Genomic DNA, 20,652 nt, shown 5'->3' with positions numbered 1-20,652 from the left:
GGGTAGGGGGAGCCTGGAGCCCCCGGAGCGGCCGCACGGGCGCTGCTCCCGGCAGCGGGGACGACCCCGCTGCCTCCGGGCCGGGGGGATGCGCCGTGTCCCTTCCTCCTCCTCCTCCTTCTCTCCTCCTCCTCCTCCTCCTCCTCCTCCTCCTCCTCCTCCTCCTCCTCCTCCTCTTCTCCTTCTCCTTCTCCTTCTCCTTCTCCTTCTCCTTCTCCTTCTCCTTCTCCTTCTCCTTCTCCTTCTCCTTCTCCTTCTCCTTCTCCTTCTCCTTCTCCTTCTCCTTCTCCTCCTTCCCCGACCCTGACGGGCAGGTTGGGCAGGAGGAGCCGGGGCAGAACACCCGACCCACGGGTAAAGCAGCAAAGGGGAGCGGCTGGGGCTCCCCCCATGTCCCCCATCCCCAGGGGACCCCTCGAACCAGGGAGCTGCAAGCCGGGGGCTGCAGCAGCTGGGGCTCAGCAATTTAAAAATAAAACATTTTAGAGAAATAACATCACCTTTCCCTCCACAGAGCACGGGGAGGGGGCACAGGACCCCCAAAAGGATGGGATGAGGGTTCAGCTCCTCCTAAAGGAACCCAACTGGGAGCTTTAGCTCACCTTTAACTCTCACCTTCCTCCTCCCACTCCATCCCTGCCAAACCTCAGCACCATTAACAAATCCCTCCCCACACCCAAACAGCAGCAAACTTTTCGTGGAGGTGGATTCAAACAACAAACACACGAACAACTTGTTGGGAGTAAAAAAATAGGTTTTTTTTTTCCTTTTAATTACATCAGTTATCAAAGAAAACGACAACAAAAAAAAGCAGTGGTAACAAAAATACAAAGCTCTGAGGGTTTCTCGTTTTTGTTTGTTCTGTAATAAGCTGAGAGCATCAGTGCAATTGTTTTAATTTAACTTCTGCTCTGAGTCCCTGCTGGCAGCATAGGAGTAGGCTTTGCCCAGCACCAGCCGGTCCCGCAGCAGCTTGAAGAAGGCGTAGTAATTGCTGAAGAGGATCAGAGCCAGGGAGATCGTCTGGTGCCACTTCTCCGAGGAAATCAGCGAGTAGAGCTGGTAGAAGATGACTGCTCCTTCCAGCAGGATCAAGATGTTGAGGATTCGCAGTGGTTTGCTGAAAAAGAACTGTGGGAGAGCACGGTGAGGCACTGGGAAAGGGGTGAAACCTTTGAGTGAGGCAGAGGACTGTGAGGATTCTTCTGGGGATACACTGACTGGCTCTGGATGGAGTCACCCTTGTGACCCCAGGATTCCCCAGCCTGGGCACTGATCCCCATCTCCACCAGCCTGAGGTGCTCAGGACATGATCCTGCTGTGTTATTTATCCCTGCTCCCCGGAAGGAGAGGGAGCTTACGTGGAATCGGAAGTGCGAGACGTCCGAGGGCACGGCCACGTTGTAGTGCCCCACGGCCTTGTAGACATTCTTGCTGTGCTTCACCAGGACCACCCCTGAGGCCACATGCACTCCTCAGTCCACCTGCAGGGAACAAGAGAATCCTTAATCCCACCTGCACGGGGCACTGGGCCTCTGCTGCCTCCCCACCAGCAGCGAGGAGGAGCACAGGGATTCTGCTCCCAGTTTGAAATTGTCACCACGGCAGTGACAAACTGCAGGTAGCTCGTAGCCAGGAGCAGCTGGCACCTTGCAAAAAAACCAGCTCTGCCTGGCAGGGACAGTGCCAGGGGTGTTTGTGCTGTTGGATGTGTCAGCCCAACAGACTCCGCTCTCATTTTTTCCCTGTTTTATTTTAAGGCTGCGCTCCCCCACCCCAGCCAAGGGAAAACTCCAGCCTAAGCCCAGCAGAGAATTCCTTACTGATGCTGCAGCACGTTGGAGCAGAGGGCTGGATCCACCTTCTGCCAGCAGCCCAGGTGTGCTGCAGCTTTGTGGAGCAGGTCACAGTAGCGGGCAGGGAGCAGGTACTGCATGAGGATCACCGAGGTGCTGATGGAAACCAGCAGGAAGAGCTCGCAGGACCAGCGTTTGTCGTAGTACTGAGTGTTCTGGGGGGGGGGACAGGAAGGGGTGACAGGGTTTGGACACTGTGGGACACGTGTGGACAGCCTCACCTGCCCAAGGCTTCACAGCACAGAGCACTGGGGCAGGGAGGTAAAACGAGGGCTCTGCACGGAGCTGTTGATCCTGCTTGGAAAAGGAGAGCCTGTGTGAGATGGAGGATGGAGAATTCCTGCAAAATATTCGTGCCACCATCACCAAAACCAGGGAGACAGCTCCTGATGCTCCCCATGCTCAGCTGATGGAGCAGGGGACAGGGACAGGCTCACCCCTCACCCCCAGACATTCAGAATTCCATTACCACAAGTAAGGACCGTCCTCCCCCAATGTGCCCCCAGTGTCACCTCCCAGCCAGGCCTCACCTTGACAAACCACACAGGCACGAAGGCCACGTAGTAGGCACTGAGCATGGAGCTCACCAGCACCTCCTTCATGCGCCAGTTGAAGTCCATCTTCAGGAACTCCACCTCGTTGCGGATGAGGTCCGGGGACAGGCAGCAGGCGTGGCTGGGCATGGCCTCCATGCCGTACATCTGCCTCGTGTGCTGCTTCCAGGTCTCCTTGAGCACCGTCAGGTAGTCCCTGCCCCGGGCTGTCACCTCTCCCGTGTCCCTGGGGCCGATGTTGGCCACCTGGGCAAAGAGCCCCGCCTTCCGAAAGTCACAGTTCAGCTGCAGGAAGGGGATGTACATCCCGAACCTGGGGAAGCACAAGGCACGGCTGTTGGACCTTAGGAGCTGCAGCCCATCCCAGCGGGATCACATTCCCATCCCGAATTTCCCTGGAGCCCTGTGGGGCTCTGAGCTGCAGGAGTTCAAGGCTCACAGCAACCTTGTCTAATAGAAGGTGTCCCTGTCCCTGCTGGATGAGCTTTAAGGTCCTCCCCCAACCCAAACCAGTCTGGGATTCCATGATTCCAAAGGGAAACTCCCCAAAAGAGCTCTGAGCTCAAACACAAGCAGCAAATCTCTGTGGATGTTTCCTCCTGCATCTACCAGGGAGGAGGGAGCTATTTCCACTCCAAATATTTCCTTTTGATAGTTAACAAAAAGCAGGAGCTGTTTGAATCCCTCTCCACCTGGCAGAGGAGCCCAGGAACAAAGGGAAAACAAAGCCCTGAGTTCTGTGAGCGCCATGGGAAAAGCACACAACCCTTTTCAGAAGAAATGAGCAGCAATAATGAGTAATAATTAATGCTCACATCAAGCTGAAAGAAGGGTCAGTCTTATGGATGTGTGCTGCCACTAAGGAATGTGACAAAGAAGGAGGGAGAGGTGCAGGGAAAACTCTGTCACCACGGGCAGGGACACTTTCCACAAGCCCAGGGTGCTCCAAGACTTGGGGGATTCCAGCTCAGAACCCCACAGGACTGCAGGGAGCCTCCCCCTGGATTTAGGGTGGATCCTCCAGCCCTGAGCCAGGGATACTCACGGGTAGCACAGGAAGAGGAGGTTGAGGAAGGAGTAGGTTCTGAAGAGGTGGATGATGGAGCGACACAAACTCCAGCCCGTGCCTGTGAGGACGGCGAAGCGAGTGACCACCAGGAAGATGGAGCGTGGCAGGGAGACTTTGCCACTCTGGGAAGCCTGTGGGACACAGGAGAGAGCTGGGCAGAGCTGGGCATTCCCTCTTCTTCAAAGGGAAAACTCAATGTGTACATTCGTAAGTAGGAAGGAAGTGCCAGTGACAAGCTGACATCAGGACACGGAGGCTTCCTGTGGAATCTGGGCTCTCCAAAATCTCTGGAATCATTCCTCAAGCTGGAGTGAGGAGAGTTTCTAGTTAAGGGTCTGGTAGTCACCAGTGCCCAGCCCACTCTGCTGGCACTGCTCACGATGGGATGCTTCCACAGTGAGCAGACAACCACCTGCCCTGGCTCTTCCCTGGGGAAAGCTGGAGTGATGGAGAGAACAGGAAAAGAGCCAGATGGGAGGAGAGAAGCACAATCACTACAGTTTAGCTGAGACAGAAATTCAGGGAGAGTCACAGAAGGACACAGAGCCAGCAGGAGCAGCGGTTTGGGGCGCTCAGTTCTGTTCTCCGCTCCTCCCACTGGAAACCACGCCTGGAATTCTGACTTGGGAATCTCACAGAGGTTTTCAGGGAAGGATGGAGGAGTTTGGAATGGCAGAAGGGACACAGAGCTTTACAGATCTCCTGGAAGGACAGCTCTGACTTTACCTCCTTGACGATAGCACCGATGAGCCGCCGTGCCAGGACGATGGTCGTCACCGTCAGCACGTTGAAGTCAATGAGGTGAAAGTTCTGTGGGGACAAAACCAAAATGATTCCATTTCCCTGAAGCACCAGGAACCCACATTCAACACAGAAACTCCCAAATTATTCTCTTCTCCTCAGACTCTTTTCCAAGAGAATGCCAAGCAGGCAGCCAGAGCCCAAAATGTGGAAAACAAGGAGTTGCAGAAGCAGCACTGAAGGGTTGTAGAGTCAGCTGTAGTTTTTAATCAAACCTCTCTCTAAAAGTTTATGATTAGTGATCCAAGAGACAGCCTGGGAGTGCCAGCTGCCCTTTGGTGCTTACCAGGGACGTGTGAGAAGGAGGATGGGAGGGTGGGTACCACCACACCGTCTTGTAGATGTTGATGTAGTGGACGAAGAGGGCGACGAGGTGGCAGAAGAAGAGCTGCAGCTCGAACAGGACGCTCCTCTCCACGGGCAGCTCGGGGATCTTGCAGTGCCGCAGGGGGACGACGGTCTGAGCTGCCAGAGGGGGGCTGGACAGGCCTGTCCCTGAGCCACTCCTGCCAGGGGAAGCCAACAGCCAGGGGTGAACAGGGGAAATGTTCTCCAGCTCCCCCCCGCCACAGGTCTAAGATTGATTGGGAAACTCAAGCCATCAAGAGCTGGCACAAATCACAAATATCAGCACGCCAGGGTGACTCTTCAGGCAGATGTGAGCAGGGATTTGCTCACACACAGCAATATTTGGGCCCAGGCCAGCCACCAGCACCAGGACATTTGATATGAAATCCCCTGCGTTGATCAGGTTCAAACCCAGGGTTGTGTTGTGCTACTCGAGGGACAAGCAGTGGCTCTCTTAATTAATTGGAAGCTTTCAGTCCTCAAGTTGGTATTTACATATCTAAGAGTGCTTGAACATGAAAGGCAGAGCAATTACACACAAGCCCTTGTTCATTCTTCACCTTCTGTTCACCTGAGGAGGAAAAACGAGTTTAGCCAGAGGTGCCTATTCCTGTGTGAGCACATCCCAGACTGATCCTCTGAATCAAAGGGAATTAATATCTCCCAGATTTATCTGCAATCTCTAAATAACAACAGGCAAAGGAATCTGGGTGTGGACCTCAAAGGAACTGCAGAGCATGAACTGCTACTGTAAATCCCCAAATGAGATCCCAATCGTGGAGCGTGGCTGCAGAAGTGCTGATCCAGGGGGATGCAGGAGGATGGGACCAGGGTTTAAAACACGAGGTGGAGAACCTAAAATAAGGCCGTGAGCGAGGGGAAAACCTGAGCTCTCTGAAACTCCCAGATTCCCAAATTCATGGTGATTCAGCTCCTCGGGATTGATAAATCATGGGATCACAGAATGGTTTGGGCTGGAAGGGACATTAAGGATCATCCAGGGCATGGGCAGGGACACCTTCCCTTATCCCAGGCTGCTCCAAGCCCCGTCTAAGCCGGCCTTGGACACTTCCAGGGATCCAGGGGCAGCCACAGCTTCTCTGAGAATTCCATTCCAGCCCCTCCCCACCCTCCCAGGGAAGGATTTCTCCCTAAAATCCCACCTAACCCTGCCCTCTGGCAGTGGGAAGCCATTCCCTGTGTCCTGTCACTTCATACCCTTGCAAAAAGCACGGCTCTGGCTCACTCGGAGGTGAGCTGGGCTGTGATCTGTGCATTCCCTGCCTTGGGATAAGGCCCTGGGAGTGTGCTTTCCCAGGAAAGGTGGATTGCTCCACCTTCTGTGCCCTTGCAATGACTTGTCTGGATAACTGTATCCCTACAAATTCCCTGGCTCAGGGCCCTCAGCAGGGAGTGTGCTGAGACAGACCCAACATTTTCTTTGCAGAGTAAAGAAAGCACCTCCTGTTTATGCTGCTGCTGCTCCCTCCTCCTCTGCCTCAGTGACAGAATCCAGCTGGATTTGATCCTAAAAAAACCCTACAGAGCCACATCACCTGAGCTAAACTCTGCCTGACACCAAGTTCAGGGCGCAGGAGATGCAACAACCCGAGCTGGGCTTTGGATATAAAATTGTCTCTATTTTTATTTCTCATTCCATGGTCACTGAAGGGTTTGAACTCTCCTGGGAGCCCGTCCTGAAGGGTCTCAGGGACACCCATCCTAATTACAAGGGACAAAGCAGGATGTGGGAAAAGGGAGCTGGGAGTTAACAACCTGCTGAGCCACAGGAAAGCGAGCTGGGAATGGTTTCAATCTGCCGGAGGGCTGGGTTAGACGGGATTTGGGGAAGAAATCCCTCACTGGGAGGAGCTGGAATGGATTTCCCAGAGAAGCTGTGGCTGCTCCATCCTTGGAAGCGTCCCAGGATGGGTTGGAACAACCTGGGATAGGGGAAGGTGGTGGGGAGTGGGATGAGCTTTAAGGTTGGGGAATGGGATGAGCTCTAAGATCAAGGAATGGGATGAGCTTTAAGGTTGGGGAATGGGACGAGCTCTAAGATCAAGGAATGGGATGAGCTTTAAAGCTGGGGAATGGGATGAGCTTTAAGGCCAAGGAATGGGATGAGCTCTAAGGTCAGGGAATGGGATGAGCTTTAAGATCAAGGAATGGGATGAGCTTTAAGGCCAAGGAATGGGATGAGCTCTAAAGTTGGGGAATGGGATGAGCTTTAAGATCAAGGAACGGGATGAGCTCTAAAGTCAGGGAATGGGATGAGCTTTAAGATCAAGGAATGGGATGAGCTTTAAGGCCAAGGAATGGGATGAGCTCTAGGGTCAGGGAATGGGGATGAGCTTTAAGGTCGGGGAACGGGATGAGCTCTAAGGCCAAGGAACGGGATGAACTTTAAGGCCAAGGAACGGGATGAACTTTAAGGCCAAGGAACGGGATGAGCTCTAGGGTCAGGGAATGGGATGAGCTCTAAGATCAAGGAACGGGATGAGCTCTAAAGTCAGGGAATGGGATGAGCTTTAAGGCCAAGGAATGGGATGAGCTTTAAGATCAAGGAATGGGATGAACTTTAAGGCCAAGGAATGGGATGAGCTCTAAGGTCAGGGAATGGGGATGAGCTTTAAGGTCGGGGAATGGGATGAGCTCTAAGGTCAGGAAGTGGGATGAGCTCTAAGATCAAGGAACGGGATGAGCTCTAGGGTCAGGAAATGGGATGAGCTCTAAGATCAAGGAACGGGATGAGCTCTAGGGTCCTCCCCACCCAAGCCATTCCACACCAGAGGTGTCCCCAGCTGTCCCTGGAGCTGGGAGCAGCCCGTACCTGGTCCGGGAGCGCACGCCGGTGACGGAGGAGCCCGAGGAGTGTCCGGAGGCCCCGGCGGCTCCGGGCTCGCACAGGGGGTTCCGGCAGTAGGAGGTTCTGTTGGGACCCCGGCGTCCCCCGGCCATTCCCAGGAGCTTGGGGGGATTCCTGGCTGCTCACTGCGGGCTGGGCTCGGCCCTCACCACTGCAGGGAGACATTGAGCATTTATTAATGAGCATTTATTAACAAATTAGCATTTAGTAGATCATTGATTGATCATTCCAGGCCTCTCCATCACCGCCCTGACCCGTTGCTCTGGGATAATTCAACTTTCTCCACCTTTTTTTTTTCCCCAGGGAGCTCCAAGCTTGCTGAGGTGCTGGGAATTCATCACTTTATACAAGGAATTCCATCTGCCAGGCAGAGACGCTCAAGAGATGCTCAAAAACTGGCCCCAAGGACTCGGGAATTTGGGGATGTTTTGGTGCATTTTACTCAGTTTTGTGTTGGAATTGAAGGTTACAGCTCTTTAAAATTAATATTTTATTGTTGGCTCTTTAAGATGGGATAAAACACCACTTTTTTAGGGTATTTGTTGTTTTATGTTTTGATGGCATTGAGGTCATGCTCAAATTTAGCTTTTCCAGTGCTTGCTTGCCACACATAAAACTCATCCCAAGGTGTTCCAAACTTTCCCTGGATCCTGTTTAACCACAGGAGAATCCACACAACACGAAATGATAAAAACCCCCCATTTCCAAGTGAAATCTGAGCTGTGAGGGAAACTCAGGGCAGACCAATGACTGAACATTCCTTTTCCTGGTGGGTCATTTCCAGCTTGCACCGCTTTGGAATTTGCATCCGGAGCAACAAAATAAGTGCTGAAGGTTTAGAGACTGATCTTAAAGGAGTTTTAAAGCTGATGCTGAGCTCGGGAGTTCTCCAAAAACCCTGTCCTAGAGCTGGATCTTGAGGGACACCTGGGAGCTGCTGGTTTGGGGGAGCTGCTGGGATGGTTTTTGGGAACTGCTGGAGCTCTGGGAGCTCCGAGGAAGCTCTGAAGGAGCAGTGGAAGCTGTGAAGGCACAGACCTGGGGGGTTTGGGGTCCACAGAGGTGCGGGAAGGAGCCACAAAAGCTCCAGGGGGGAAATGGGAAATGTGGGGGCACAGTAGGGGCTGTAAAGGGAAATCTGGGGGTACAAATGGGGGCCAAAGGGGCTCTGGGGGAGCAGCCGCGGCTGCAAAAGGGAAATGTGGGAGCACAAGTCGGGGCTGCAGGACAACACTGGGGGCCACAGGGGCTCTGGGGGAGCTGTGAGAGGGCAATTTGGGGGCACAAGTGGGGGCTGCAGAAGAGCTGAGGGGGCCCCGGGGGCTCTGAGGGTCCGGGGGGTCCGGCCAGGGCTGCAGCGAGACCCCCGGGGGCTTCGAAGACCCCACCGAGGTACTCGGGACTCGCAGGGAAGCGCCACGGAGGGCTCCGGGGGGGCTCCGTGAGCACTCCTCGAGGCCGCGGCGGGACGCGGGGCTCTGAGGGGCTCAGGGGCTCTGAGGGGCTCAGGGGCTCCGGGCGAGGCCGCGGCGCGGGAGCCGCCCCCCTCACCGCGGCGGGGCGGGGCGAGCCGCGGGGCTCTCCCGCGCTCCGCCCGCCGCCCGGGCCGCTCCCCCCGGCTGCCGGGCGGGCTCCCCCCCGCCCGTTCCGCCCGTTCCCCCCTCCGGCCGCGCTGCCCCCGGCCCGGCCCCCCTCACCCATCGCCGGCCGCCGCTCCGCCTGCGCCGGGCACAATATGGCGGGCGGGGCGCGACGGCGGCCGGCGCGGGACAAAGCTCCTGAGGGGCGCGAACGCGCTCCGGGCCACGCCCCCTCCGCCAGGCCACGCCCACCCGGGGGGCACCGCGGGGTCCCGGTGCCACCTCCCGGTGTCACCTCCCGGTGTCACCCCCCGAGCCCGTGGAAACGGGAGGAAGCACCGCCGCCAGCCAGCAGCATTGCTCGGCAGCCCGTTGTTGCAGGGAATGAGTAATCCCTGCCGCCATCTGCGCGGCGCTCCCCGCTGGAGGGGCTGTGATGCGCCTGGATGGGTTTGGGGCGTCTTCACGGAGCGCCCTCGGTGGGTTTTTGTGGCAGTTCTTTGCTCGAGTTTGTGGGGGCTGATGCTTCAGCACAGATGGAGCGTTACACGAGGCTGAGAGCCAGGCCTGTCTGGGCTGCAGGGAAAGGCGGCTCTGAAATGAATGGACTTGCACAGAGCCGAACTTTCCTTCTTTTCTGGTTTTTTTTTGGCTGCCCAGGGAGGTTTGGAGTCCCCGTCCCTGGAGGTGTGAGTGGTGGGGATGGGTCACAAGTCTTGGAGGGCTTTTCCAGCCTAAATTGATTCTGGGACTGCGCAGAGCCATCAAAAAATCAGGAGTGTCCCGACAGCTGATGTTTGAGAGAATCCTCCAGGAACAACTCTGAAGGTACCAGGACATCCCTAAAAACATGGCCAGGCTCAAATAATGTCAGGTTTGCATCTGGAACGTGATGGATGAACCTTTTTTGGTGGCGAAATGAACACCACAATCAGGAAACAGTTTGTATTTCAGTATTCCACCAGGGATCCAAGGGAGGCTCTGGTGTTCTCCAGCACTACCCCAAACCTGGCAGATTCCCATTTTGCAGTCATAGCAAACACTGTCTTAACTGTGCTCCTCAACCAGCTCTGGAATCGACTCCTGGGAGATTCATCCCTCTTGGCAAAAGGAGCAAAAGGAGCGTGGAAAAACATTCCCGGGAAAACATATGGCAGCCATGGAAGGCTCAACTGAGCAGCCACAGCGAAGCTTGCTGTTCTGTGCTCACTCAAGGGAGCTTCCCGAGGAGAAAAATGAGGAATAACATCTCCAGCCCAGATGGGAGCCCCCATGGACACTGCCCAACCTGCAGGAATTCCTCCCCCTCGCTGCCCACGTCTCATGCAGGATGTTCCAGGTTGATCCATGACAGGAGAAGCTCCCTGAGCCCTGTTTTCCTCCCCAAAAGCTCCATCTGGATGCATTCCCTGTTCTCCTCTGCCTCTCCCAGCGGGCACAGCACAGCTGCTGCCTCCTCCTCCTCCTCCAGGGCCACTCCAGGGTCTCTCCAGGCTGCAGGAATCACCCTGAGCCCAAGTTTCCTTCAGGAGAGCAGCAGGAGGGGTTAAGGAAGGGAAAATGCACATTCAAGCTGTTTTTCTTGGCTCTGCTCGTGGCAGATGCTCTCATCCAGATTTCAAATTCATTCTGAATAAAAAAGAATCATCTGCTGCGAGAGCTGGGCAGGGAATCCAGCTGTGCTCTCCGACTCAGCTTATCCGAGGTGGAATTTCGGAGGGATGCATTAAGGGAAAGCCTCAACCCACTGTGCTTTCAGTGAGGCTGAGGGAGACATAAAATATCCCGGAGAAGCTGTGAAATTCCCAACCCTGGAATGTTCCTGGAGCGTTGGAGCAACCTGGGGTAGTGGAAGGCGGCCCTGCCATGGAACTGGAGGAGCTTTAAGGTCCCTCCCACCCCACAGCATTCCCTGAATCCATGATTCCATAGAATAAAGCTTGGAGCCACTTGCTTTATTGAAGTAATCCAAACAGCAACTTGAAACCAGGGGCAAGGAAGGGGCAGGGGATGAGTCTCCTTCCAGGCAAAGCTGCTGGGGATACCTCTGGCAAGTCCAGCTGGAGTGTTTTCCTCAGATTCACTCCCCCGTGGCTGTCCCAAGATCCCAAAATCCAGGTTTGTGCCAGCTCCAAGCAAGGCCAGGCTGAGGTTTTACAACCCTGGAGGCTGGAAAAGCTGTTCCCACTCAGGGAAAAGGCCAGGGAGGATGGGAATGCTGAGGCACAGAGCAGGAGGATGTTCCCAGAGCCAAGTTTCTCCTGACAAGAACAGTTTTGTTGGGCAACACTTCCAGAGAGGAGACGTGCACAGAGCCAAGAACAACGGGGGCCTTTCTCTGGGTTGGGGTCTTTCCCAAAATCCTACAAATAACGAGATGTGGATGAGGCCTTCGGGAAAGCAGGGAGAGGAAAAGATCCCTGGCACTTGTGAGCAGAATTGCACCTCCAGCAGGAAAGGGAAGGTTATCCAGGTTACCGAGGTGACTCAGACTCCAAAGAATCTCGATCCCTCCCAAATCCCTGCATCACCCCCGGGATGTCTGGCTAATTAGAGCATCTCTGAGAGGCACATCCGATGCTGAGGGGTTATTTTGGGATCTCAAATGAGCTCTGGCAGGCTCCAGGGCTAAAATCTGCCTGGAGAGGGAGGGAGGGAGCTGTCTGATGCAGGGCATGTTGGCAAAATACACCCAGCACATCCCGTTATATTTCGATATATTCCCATTTCCATCCTGCCACAACACTGAAGCGTTTCCCATCAACATCCCACAAAATTCCAGGCACGAGCTGGGTTATTCCAAAGGCAGCATCACAAAATCCACTTGGGGGAAAAAAAACCAACCCAACTGCATGCTAAGAGATGATCTCTATCAAATCTTTTCCACTTGATAGAAAAGCTGTACCTATTAGGAGAGAAACGGGAAAGATTGGTGCATTGCCATAGAAATCGATGTTCCAATTACACCCTAAATGAAGATGGATTTGATAACCAGGCCACAAATCCAGGCCTGTTATCATTCCCCTTCCAGCAGGATCCGATTTTCAAGTGCAGGAATTCAGGGGGATCTCCCTGCTGCAGCATTCCCACACATTCCTACTGGCCCTGAGATAAGAGGGGCTCCTTTGGGAGCTTCACCATTCCCTATAAAATTCGATTTGTCCTTTTATGTGCCCACGTTGGCTTTGGGCTTTTTCAGCATTTCAAGGGTGGATTCCTTTGTAATTTTTATTTATGGAGCTCAGACTTCCAGGGATCTCAGACTTCCAGGGATTGCTGTTCCCAAAGGAATCCCTCAGGGGGGAGTTGTGTCCTTGCTGATGTGATCATCCCCCCTATCACTCCCATCCATTTATCAAAGTGATTTTTTTAGGGAAGCATCTCCTTTGTTCCATCCCTGGAAGTGTTCCAGGCCAGACTGGAGCAATCTGGGCTAGGGAAAGGTGTCCTTGCCCACGGGAATGGGATGAGATTTAAGGTTCCCTCCCAAACCGAAATCATCCTGGGATTCTGAAATGCATCCCAAGATCACTTGAGGGAATCCATCAGGCAGGATTCCATAAAAACTGACCCCAGCAGCCCCATCCCATTCCAGAATCCGTCAGTGAGGGATGGAAGGGCTGGAACTGGCGAGGCTGCGGGTTTAAGATGCGAAGCCTGGAATTTTAATGGATTTGAATTCCCGCTGAGCCATTCCCAGAGCCGGCTCTGCTCCTGCAGCATCGGGTAACAAATCCCAAGGGTTGGGAAACACAGAACCTTTCAGGCCCCTCCCAAGCCAAGCCGTGATTCCATGAAATCCAACACCCCCCCTGCTGCCTGGAGCACTCCCAAATCCTTGAATCCCAGCTCCAAAGGCACGGATCTCATCCCAAATCCCTTAAAATCCCCTAAAACCTCAGCTCGGGAGCCTCCTCCACGCCGTGACCTCTGCCAGAGCAGCAGGCAGCGAAGCAGCTTCCCGTTTTTTTTTTTTTTTTTTGGCCGTGCAGATCCAAGGAATAATTGGAATTTAGCAGCTCAGATGGTGCCACCCCCACGTTGGGGAACTCAAGAAGGGGTTGTAAAAATGCCCCAAAACTCACCCAGCTGGCGCTGCCCCTGCTCCTCCTCCTCCTCCTCCTCCTCCTCACCCCGCTGAGTCACGGCCCCAAACTCCTGCGAATTAAAACGAAATTTGTGAGGCTCCTCGACGGCAGCAGAGATGCCAAAAAAGAAAAGAAAAGAAGAATAATCATCATCATCATCAAAAAATAAGGAGAAAGAAAGAAAAAGAGAAGATTCCTGCATGCAATTACACATGAAGGAAAAACATGCAACTTCAGCTGAGCTATGGACATTTCACAGGAAACAGCAATACTGGGGGGGCTAAAAAGTTGATTTTTTAAACAACTGAGCAGAATTTGGGGGGTTTTTTTTGGGGGGGGGTGGGGCAGTAGCAAGACTAGCTTGAATTCATGTTGGTTTTCCATCCTTTATCCTTTAAAAACACAGGATATTTAAAGATTCCTTCTGGCCCACATTCCATCACAGTGCATTTGCCAAGGGCACGTTATTAAAAGTTATTGCTAATTTATGCCGGAGCCATGTGGGTTGTTTTAAATGTTTATATTTTAAACATTTTTTTTTTGTTGGTTTTTTTTGGGGTGGGGGGGGTTGTTTTTGTCAGGTTTGTGTTTTGTGTTTTTTTGTGGTGTTTTTTTTTTTTTTCCCTTCCCCTTTTACATTAAATTAACATCTGAAGGGTTGGCTGGGTAAAAGTTTACGTCACGAGTTTATGGAAAAGAGAAATGTGCTATATTAAAATCAGACATTTAGGTTACCTTTTTGGGCTTTGCGATGCCTGTTAGCTTTACACATCCTGATTTCTCCTGCTGATAATTTTCCTTTAAAAGGGGGGGCATAGGCTGATCTTTTCATCACATTATGCCCTGAAAGCTGACTCCAAACCAGTGTTGAAAATTCAGTTATTTGCACTTTAAGAACAGATCTACAAATACAACTTTTGTGTGGTTTTATTTTTAAATATTCCCCTCATGCGCTGCCACAAGCAGTTGTTGTTTTGTTTTTTTTTTTTTCCCTAAAATTCGATTTTTCACCCCCGAGCAGTTTAATCCTCTCCCCCTAAAAATTCCAAATTCTTGTGCTGGATGGGAAATACAAACCAGGAAGCATTAACTTTTAAATAGAAATCTTAACTAGAAATCGAAATCTTAAATATCTACACATCCACACCCTCTCAGAAAGGATTTAAGGAGCAGCTGCAGCACCGGCCACCAAGAAAAATCCATTTTTAAAGTGGTTTTTTCCAAGTAAAAGCTGCCTGGAAGGAGGAAGGGCATCATCTTAGCCAAGGGAAGGGGTTACAGAAAGCAACTTCCTTGGAATTCTCAGCATTCCTACTTCAACCAGCCCTGGCAGCCTCTGGAATATCCTCTGAGGCCACCTGAAATTGGAATCATCAAGCAAAGAACCAGCAAACCCTTTCCAAATTCAGATTTCTGCCACAGTCCAGGCTCTCAAAACTGCTTTCAGCAACTTCCAGGGGGTGAAAAACAATTTGGTTTTTGTCTTTTTCATAGAAATAGATTTAAAAAGAAATGTAAGCTCAAGGAGCTCGAAAAATTTCTTGTTTTTTTGGCATGAGAATTACCAAAAAACCACCATTTTTAGAAATGCCTCCACGGTTTGAAAATAGTAATAATAATAGTAATAGTAATAATAATCGTGATAATAGTGATAATAATGATAATAATTATTATTAATAATAATAATAATAAAAAAGACAAATTAGCATTAAAGTTATTGGGAAAAAAAAAAAAAAAAACCAAAAACCTCCAAAAACAAATGACAATTCATCACATTTACTTGGATTAAAAAAGGACTAAACTTTATTGACAAATTCGACAGACATTGTGACACGTTTTTAGCTACCTAGTTAGGCAGGCTTTACACATGTAGCATTTTTTCTCTTCAAGAACAGAGTGGGAGGACAGTGCACAAATCCAATTAGGACTTTTATGTACAAAGTGAAATTTTTGGATCATTTTTTTAGCTTTTTGTTTTATTGGTTTGATTTTTTTTACAGCTGCAGTGTCCCTCTTTCTGCAAAGCTCGTGCTGAGATACACTTGAACAAGTCGCTGGGACTGCTGAAAATTCAGATTTTGTTTCTTTTTTTGGGTGGGTTTGGAATTTGTCTCGGATTTTCTGCCCCCAAGCACTACAAAAAATGAGAATTTGACAGGCCTACCCATGGAATATTCTTTCTACTATCAAACACTGGGCAATTAGAGCCATGCTTTGTATTTTTTCCCCTTAAAAGTTGTTCATTTAGAACCAAACTAAGAACCCCTTTCCACTGGAAAAATCTTCCCAAGCATATCTCAACACTGCACGGGGGGCTAGATTTCAAAATCCACATAAGAAAAGTCAATTTTTTTACCAACCTAATTTTGTTTTAAGTCAATTCTCTTTAGAAAATGCTATTTAATTTGTTTTGAGGATGCTTTGGGTTAAAATTTAAACTTCAAGATTCACCAGAAATCTCCTTTTAAAGGTTTGGCATCTGAAGTTATAGATTTTTTTTTAAAATGGTGGCAGCCACTACTGTTACATTATGATTTTAATTCTTAAAAATAACCCTGAATTTTGAAATGTAGCCTACTTTGGGATTCTGCAACTACAACCTTTATGGGTTCCTTTAAAACAAACTTTAAAAGTTTTAACAAAACCTTAATTTCATAACTGCTAAGCAAAGCATTTCACTTTGGAAACTAACATTTTTTTTAGCTTTTTTTTTTTTTTGTGGTTTTTTTTTTGTTTTGTTTCTTTGTTTTTTTTTCCTTAAAAAAGGTACAGTTGTGTTTTTTACCTAAAACGACAGAGAAAGAAAAGGCCACCTACACACTGAAGAAGAAAAAAACAAAAAAACCCCAAAAAACAAAGAATAAAAATTAAAAAGTTCTCCTCTAAATCTATTTAAACTCATCTCGAAAAGTTCCTACGTACAGAAGCCAAAAATGCAAGGTGAGGATGGAGTGGGAGGAAAAAAAAGGGCCAGGAAGAAAAACAGGGAGACAATTACTTGTGTGGTGTGGGTAAAGCAACGGGAATCCCGGGAGATACAAGAACCAGTAACAACTGTTTGCTCCTAAATTGGGATTTTTTCCCTCATTTTTTGTGTTTTAGTAGCGTCCATAGGGGTGCTCTCTGTAGCCCCCCTTCACTGGCCTGGCCGGAGGGGCCTTCAGGGAGGGCCGGGTTCCATTCCAGTCATCTTGGCCTGTGAGGAAGAGGAGGAGAAAGTCAGGGATGGGAGAGGAGTTGTGGAGGGTCAGCCTTAAAAATGGGTTGGGAAAGAGGGGTTGGGATGGTGCCGAAAAGAAGCGGCGTCAAAAGGGATGGTGATCCCCCAGAAAGAGCTTGAGATCCCCCAAAAGGGATTGTGATCCCCCAGAAAGAGCTTGAGATCCCCCAAAAGGGATTGTGATCCCCCAAAAAGAGCTTGAGATCCCCCAAAAGGGATTGTGATCCCCCAAAAAGAGCTTGAGATCCCCCAAAAGAGCTCGTGATGCTTCAAAGCAGCTCATCATGCCCCAAAATCCAGCTCGTGATCCCTCAAAACAGATCGTGATCTCCTGAAACAGCTCAAGATCCCCCAAAACAGCTCATCATGCCCCAAAATCCAGCTCATCATGCCCCAAAATCCAGCTCGTGATCCCCCAAAACAGCTCCTGATCTCCTGAAACAGCTCAAGATCCCCCAAAACAGCTCATAATGCCCCAAAGTAGCTTGTGATCCACCAAAAGTGATCCCCCAAAACAGCTCATAATCCCCCAAAATCCAGCTCATAATGCCCCAAAATCCAGCTCCTGATCCCCCAAAACAGCTCACAATCCCCCAAAGCAGCTTGTGATCCCTCAAAACCAGCTCGTGATCCCCGAAAATCCAGCTCCTGATCTCCCAAAACAGCTTGAGATCCCCCAAAAGGGATTGTGATGCTTCAAAGCAGCTCATCATGCCCCAAAATCCAGCTCGTGATCTCCTGAAACGCCTCAAGATCCCCCAAAACAGCTCATTATGCCCCAAAGTAGCTTGTGATCCCCCAAAACAGCTCCTGATCTCCCGAAACAGCTGAAGATCCCCCAAAACAGCTCCTAATCCCCCAAAATCCAGCTCGTGATCCCCCAAAACCAGCTTGTGATCCACCAAAAGTGATCCCCAGAAACAGCTCCACCAAAACAGCTCAAAATCCCCCAAAACAGCTCCCCAAAATAGCTCAAAATCCCCCAGAACAGCTCCACCAAAACAGCTCATAATGCCCCAAAATCCAGCTCCTGATCTCCCAAAACAGCTTGAGATCCCCCAAAAGAGCTCATGATGCTTCAAAGCAGCTCATCATCCCCCAAAGCAGCTTGTGATCCACCAAAAGTGATCCCCCAAAACAGCTCCACCAAAACAGCTCATCATGCCCCAAAATCCAGCTCCTGATCTCCCAAAACAGCTCAAGATCCCTCAAAAGAGCTCATAATGCCCCAAAATCCAGCTCATGATCTCCCAAAACAGCTTGAGATCCCCCGAAACAGCTCGAGATCCCCCAAAAGAGCTCATGATCCTTCAAAGCAGCTTGTGATCCCTCCAAACCAGCTCATGATCCACCAAAAGTGATCCCCCAAAACAGCTCCTGATCCCCCAAAATCCAGCTCCCCCAAAACAGCTCATGATCCCCCAAAATCCAGCCCGTGATTCCCCAGAACAGCTCCCCCAAAACAGCTCATAATCCCCCAAAATCCAGCTCATGATCCCCCAAAATCCAGCTCATGATCCCCCAAAATCCAGCTCGTGATTCCCCAAAATCCAGCTCGAGATCCCCCAAAATCCAGCTCCCCCAAAACAGCTCATAATCCCCCAAAATCCAGCTCATGATCCCCCAAACAGCTCAAGATCCTTCCAAACAGCTCCAAGAACAGCTCCTGATCCTCCACAACAGCTCGTGATCCACCAAAACAGCTCCCCCAAACCATTTGCTGCTCCATCCCTTCGAAAACACAGGAAAATTCACATTTTTTGGGGAGCAGCCAGACACCACCTGCCAGTGCTGCACCAGTAACAGGACAGGGCACCCCCCAGCACATCCCAAACCCTCCTGGCCACGCAATCCTGGGATAGTGGAAGGTTTCCATGGCAGGGGATGATCTTGAAGGTCCCTTTTGCTCCAAACCATGCCAGCATTCCATGAAAAAAGCCAACAGAATTCCCTTGCAACATCCACCCCTGATTGCTTCCTTCTCAAATCCAACATCCCAAAGCACCAAACCCCCTTCCTCCCACCACATTCCCGCTTTCTCCCGACTATCTCTGGCCCAGCTCCGTGATTTTTCCCCCTCATTCTGTTTTCAGGGAAGCAGAGAGCCAAGGAAATCGCTGGGGATAAACAGATGAGCTGGGCCAGCTCCGTCCCAGGAGCGTTGTGGCCTCCCAGTCCCGGCCAGCTCCAGGAGGCACAAAGGGCTCTTTGTCCTCTGGGAGTGACACAGGCAAACCCTGGGAAGAGCCAAGAGTTCCTGGGAGCAGCTGGGCTGGAAAACATCCCTGCTCAGGCACCTGGGTTTGGATTTAAACCCAGAGCAGGGAACATCCTGAGGCTCCTGGATTGGAACTCCAGCCTCGGAGCAGGGCGAGCAGGAGACAACAACGCTGCTTCCCTAATTCTGCCATTCCCAGCAGAATAATTCTGAATTCCCAGCTCCCAGGGGGCCCAGGAAGCCCCTCCAGCTGGTTGTGAATGTCACTCCCTGCCCTCACTCAGATGTGACAGGGACTGGTTCCATCCACATGGAATTCCAAGCCTGTAAGCAGCTCGCTGGAGAACTTTGGGAATTCGGGATGTTACGTGGTCTGGAAAACTCCTTGGGGTCCCCTCTCCATTTCCCTGTGTGAGGAGCAGGAAAGGCCTTGGTTGTGTCTAAGCCCTGTCGAACAAGAAGAAAACTCCTCTGGATCATCAGCACAAATCCAGCCTCAATCCCAGAGGAAAATGGGAGGAAAATGAACTCTGGCTCAGCCCAGAGCAGCCCAGGCTTGTGTGGGGACAGAGGACAATGATTCCTTCTCATTGCCACATCCAGATGCCATTCCAAGCCTGGCTTCAAAAATAAATGGGCAGCAGGAGGCAGAGGGGACCTTTGGAGTGATGGTGTTTGTTAGTTCCTTGCTTTACTTTGCTTTTCCCATTGAATTTTATCCCAGCCCATTAATCCCCTCACTTCCACCCTTCCCATTCTCTCCCCATCCCATGAGTGGGGAGTGAATGAGTGAGCGGGGCTTGGTGGCCCTTTGGGGTTAAATCACTGAATTTTGGTTCAGCCCAGCCTAAGTTGGGAGTTTTACATGGTTCAGATCAGCTAAGCTTTGCCTACTGAGTCACACTGAGCCCAAGTGGCTCCACACAGCCAAGGAGAGGCCTCCTGATGACATTTAAATCCCATTTTTGAGCTGATCTACAGCCCAGAGTCAGGATCAGGGCTTTTGAGGACAGAGGAAGCAGATGGAACCACATCAAATCCAGCCCAGGAGAACCAGACTGCAGCACAAGTGCTGTGGGTGGAAATCCAGACCTCCTGAAATATTCTAAAGCTACAAGGAAATGAAGACATTTCCAGAGTTAAAAAATGGGATTTTTTTTTTAAAGCCTCACCTTTGAGACAATCAAATTTGATAAGAATCTAAACCCCCAGCGACGTTGTTCAGACCTAGATAAAATCACCACGAAAACCACTCGAGGTTCTCCTCAGATTTTTTTTTTTGTCCACACATTGGAAAACCGGAAAATTGACCACAAGCAATTCCCAACCTTTTCCCTGTCCCAGAATTCCCAGACATACCATAAGCTTCATAGGTTTCCTGTGGCTCCCCATGTCCATAATCATAATATTCTGTGTCCCTGGAAAAGCAACGAGGTGGTTACACACAGGGAAATCCCATTCCCACACCGCCACCACTTCCCCAAAAACCAGGAGAAGCTCGCTGTCATTCCCTGGATTCCAGCAGAACTCCACAGCTCAGGAATGTTTCCATTGGCTTAAAATGGGATTTCAAAAATCAGGGAAAAAGGTCATGCAGCATTCCTTTGGGAAAAGGGAAGCCAACTCACCCTTGGCCCTGGCTGTAGTAGCCCTCGTACCCCTCGTAGCTCTGGTCTGCGTACGTGTCATCGTAGCCCTGGGAAGGATGGGGACAAAAATGTCACCAAAAAAAGGACAAAAGAGGAGTGGAAGAACCAAATCCAACCTACAGCAGCTTCCAGAGCAGCCTGGAAATCCTGCCCTGCCACAGGGAAAGGGCTCAGGCACAGCGTGGAGGCAGCAGAGCCCTGCTGTGCTCTGCGGCTCGGCAGGGATAAATCATATTCCTATTTATTTATAAATCATTCCATCTCCAAGGCTCCATAAATCCGTGTGCCAGGAGAGCTGGAATTGTGTTACCACAGAAAGGTTCTTCCCCCAGAGGGTGCTGGGCACTGGAAAGGCTCCCCAGGGAATGGGCAGAGCTCCAGGACAACGCTGCCAGGGATG

At 50.9% G+C, this 20,652-nt stretch overlaps 2 protein-coding genes across 2 annotated transcripts in view; both read right to left on the bottom strand.

The window, feature by feature from the left end:
* Nucleotides 1–736: 736 nt before the first annotated feature.
* Nucleotides 737–16,251, bottom strand: TMEM39B (transmembrane protein 39B). Its single transcript, XM_048326940.1, is given in 11 exon segments — nucleotides 737–1,131; nucleotides 1,362–1,451; nucleotides 1,454–1,484; nucleotides 1,824–2,011; nucleotides 2,387–2,723; nucleotides 3,456–3,610; nucleotides 4,206–4,289; nucleotides 4,567–4,786; nucleotides 7,462–7,648; nucleotides 13,163–13,235; nucleotides 16,164–16,251. Coding segments are annotated over 9 exon segments (1,470 nt in total). The 5' UTR covers nucleotides 7,590–7,648; nucleotides 13,163–13,235; nucleotides 16,164–16,251; the 3' UTR covers nucleotides 737–894.
* The window catches only part of KHDRBS1 (KH RNA binding domain containing, signal transduction associated 1), a 21,779-nt gene continuing 16,072 nt past the window's right edge, over nucleotides 14,946–20,652 (bottom strand). Inside the window, exons 7-9 of the mRNA XM_048326941.1 lie at nucleotides 20,232–20,299; nucleotides 19,963–20,021; nucleotides 14,946–16,361 (exon numbers count right to left, since the gene is read on the bottom strand). Coding sequence (XP_048182898.1) covers nucleotides 16,264–16,361; nucleotides 19,963–20,021; nucleotides 20,232–20,299 — 225 coding nt within the window. The 3' untranslated portion in view covers nucleotides 14,946–16,263. The remainder of the gene's footprint in view (nucleotides 16,362–19,962; nucleotides 20,022–20,231; nucleotides 20,300–20,652) is intronic.

This window comes from Corvus hawaiiensis, chromosome 23, assembly GCF_020740725.1.
Source record: "Corvus hawaiiensis isolate bCorHaw1 chromosome 23, bCorHaw1.pri.cur, whole genome shotgun sequence".
Lineage (NCBI taxonomy): Eukaryota > Metazoa > Chordata > Aves > Passeriformes > Corvidae > Corvus > Corvus hawaiiensis.
This window is presented reverse-complemented; position numbering and strand designations above follow the sequence as displayed.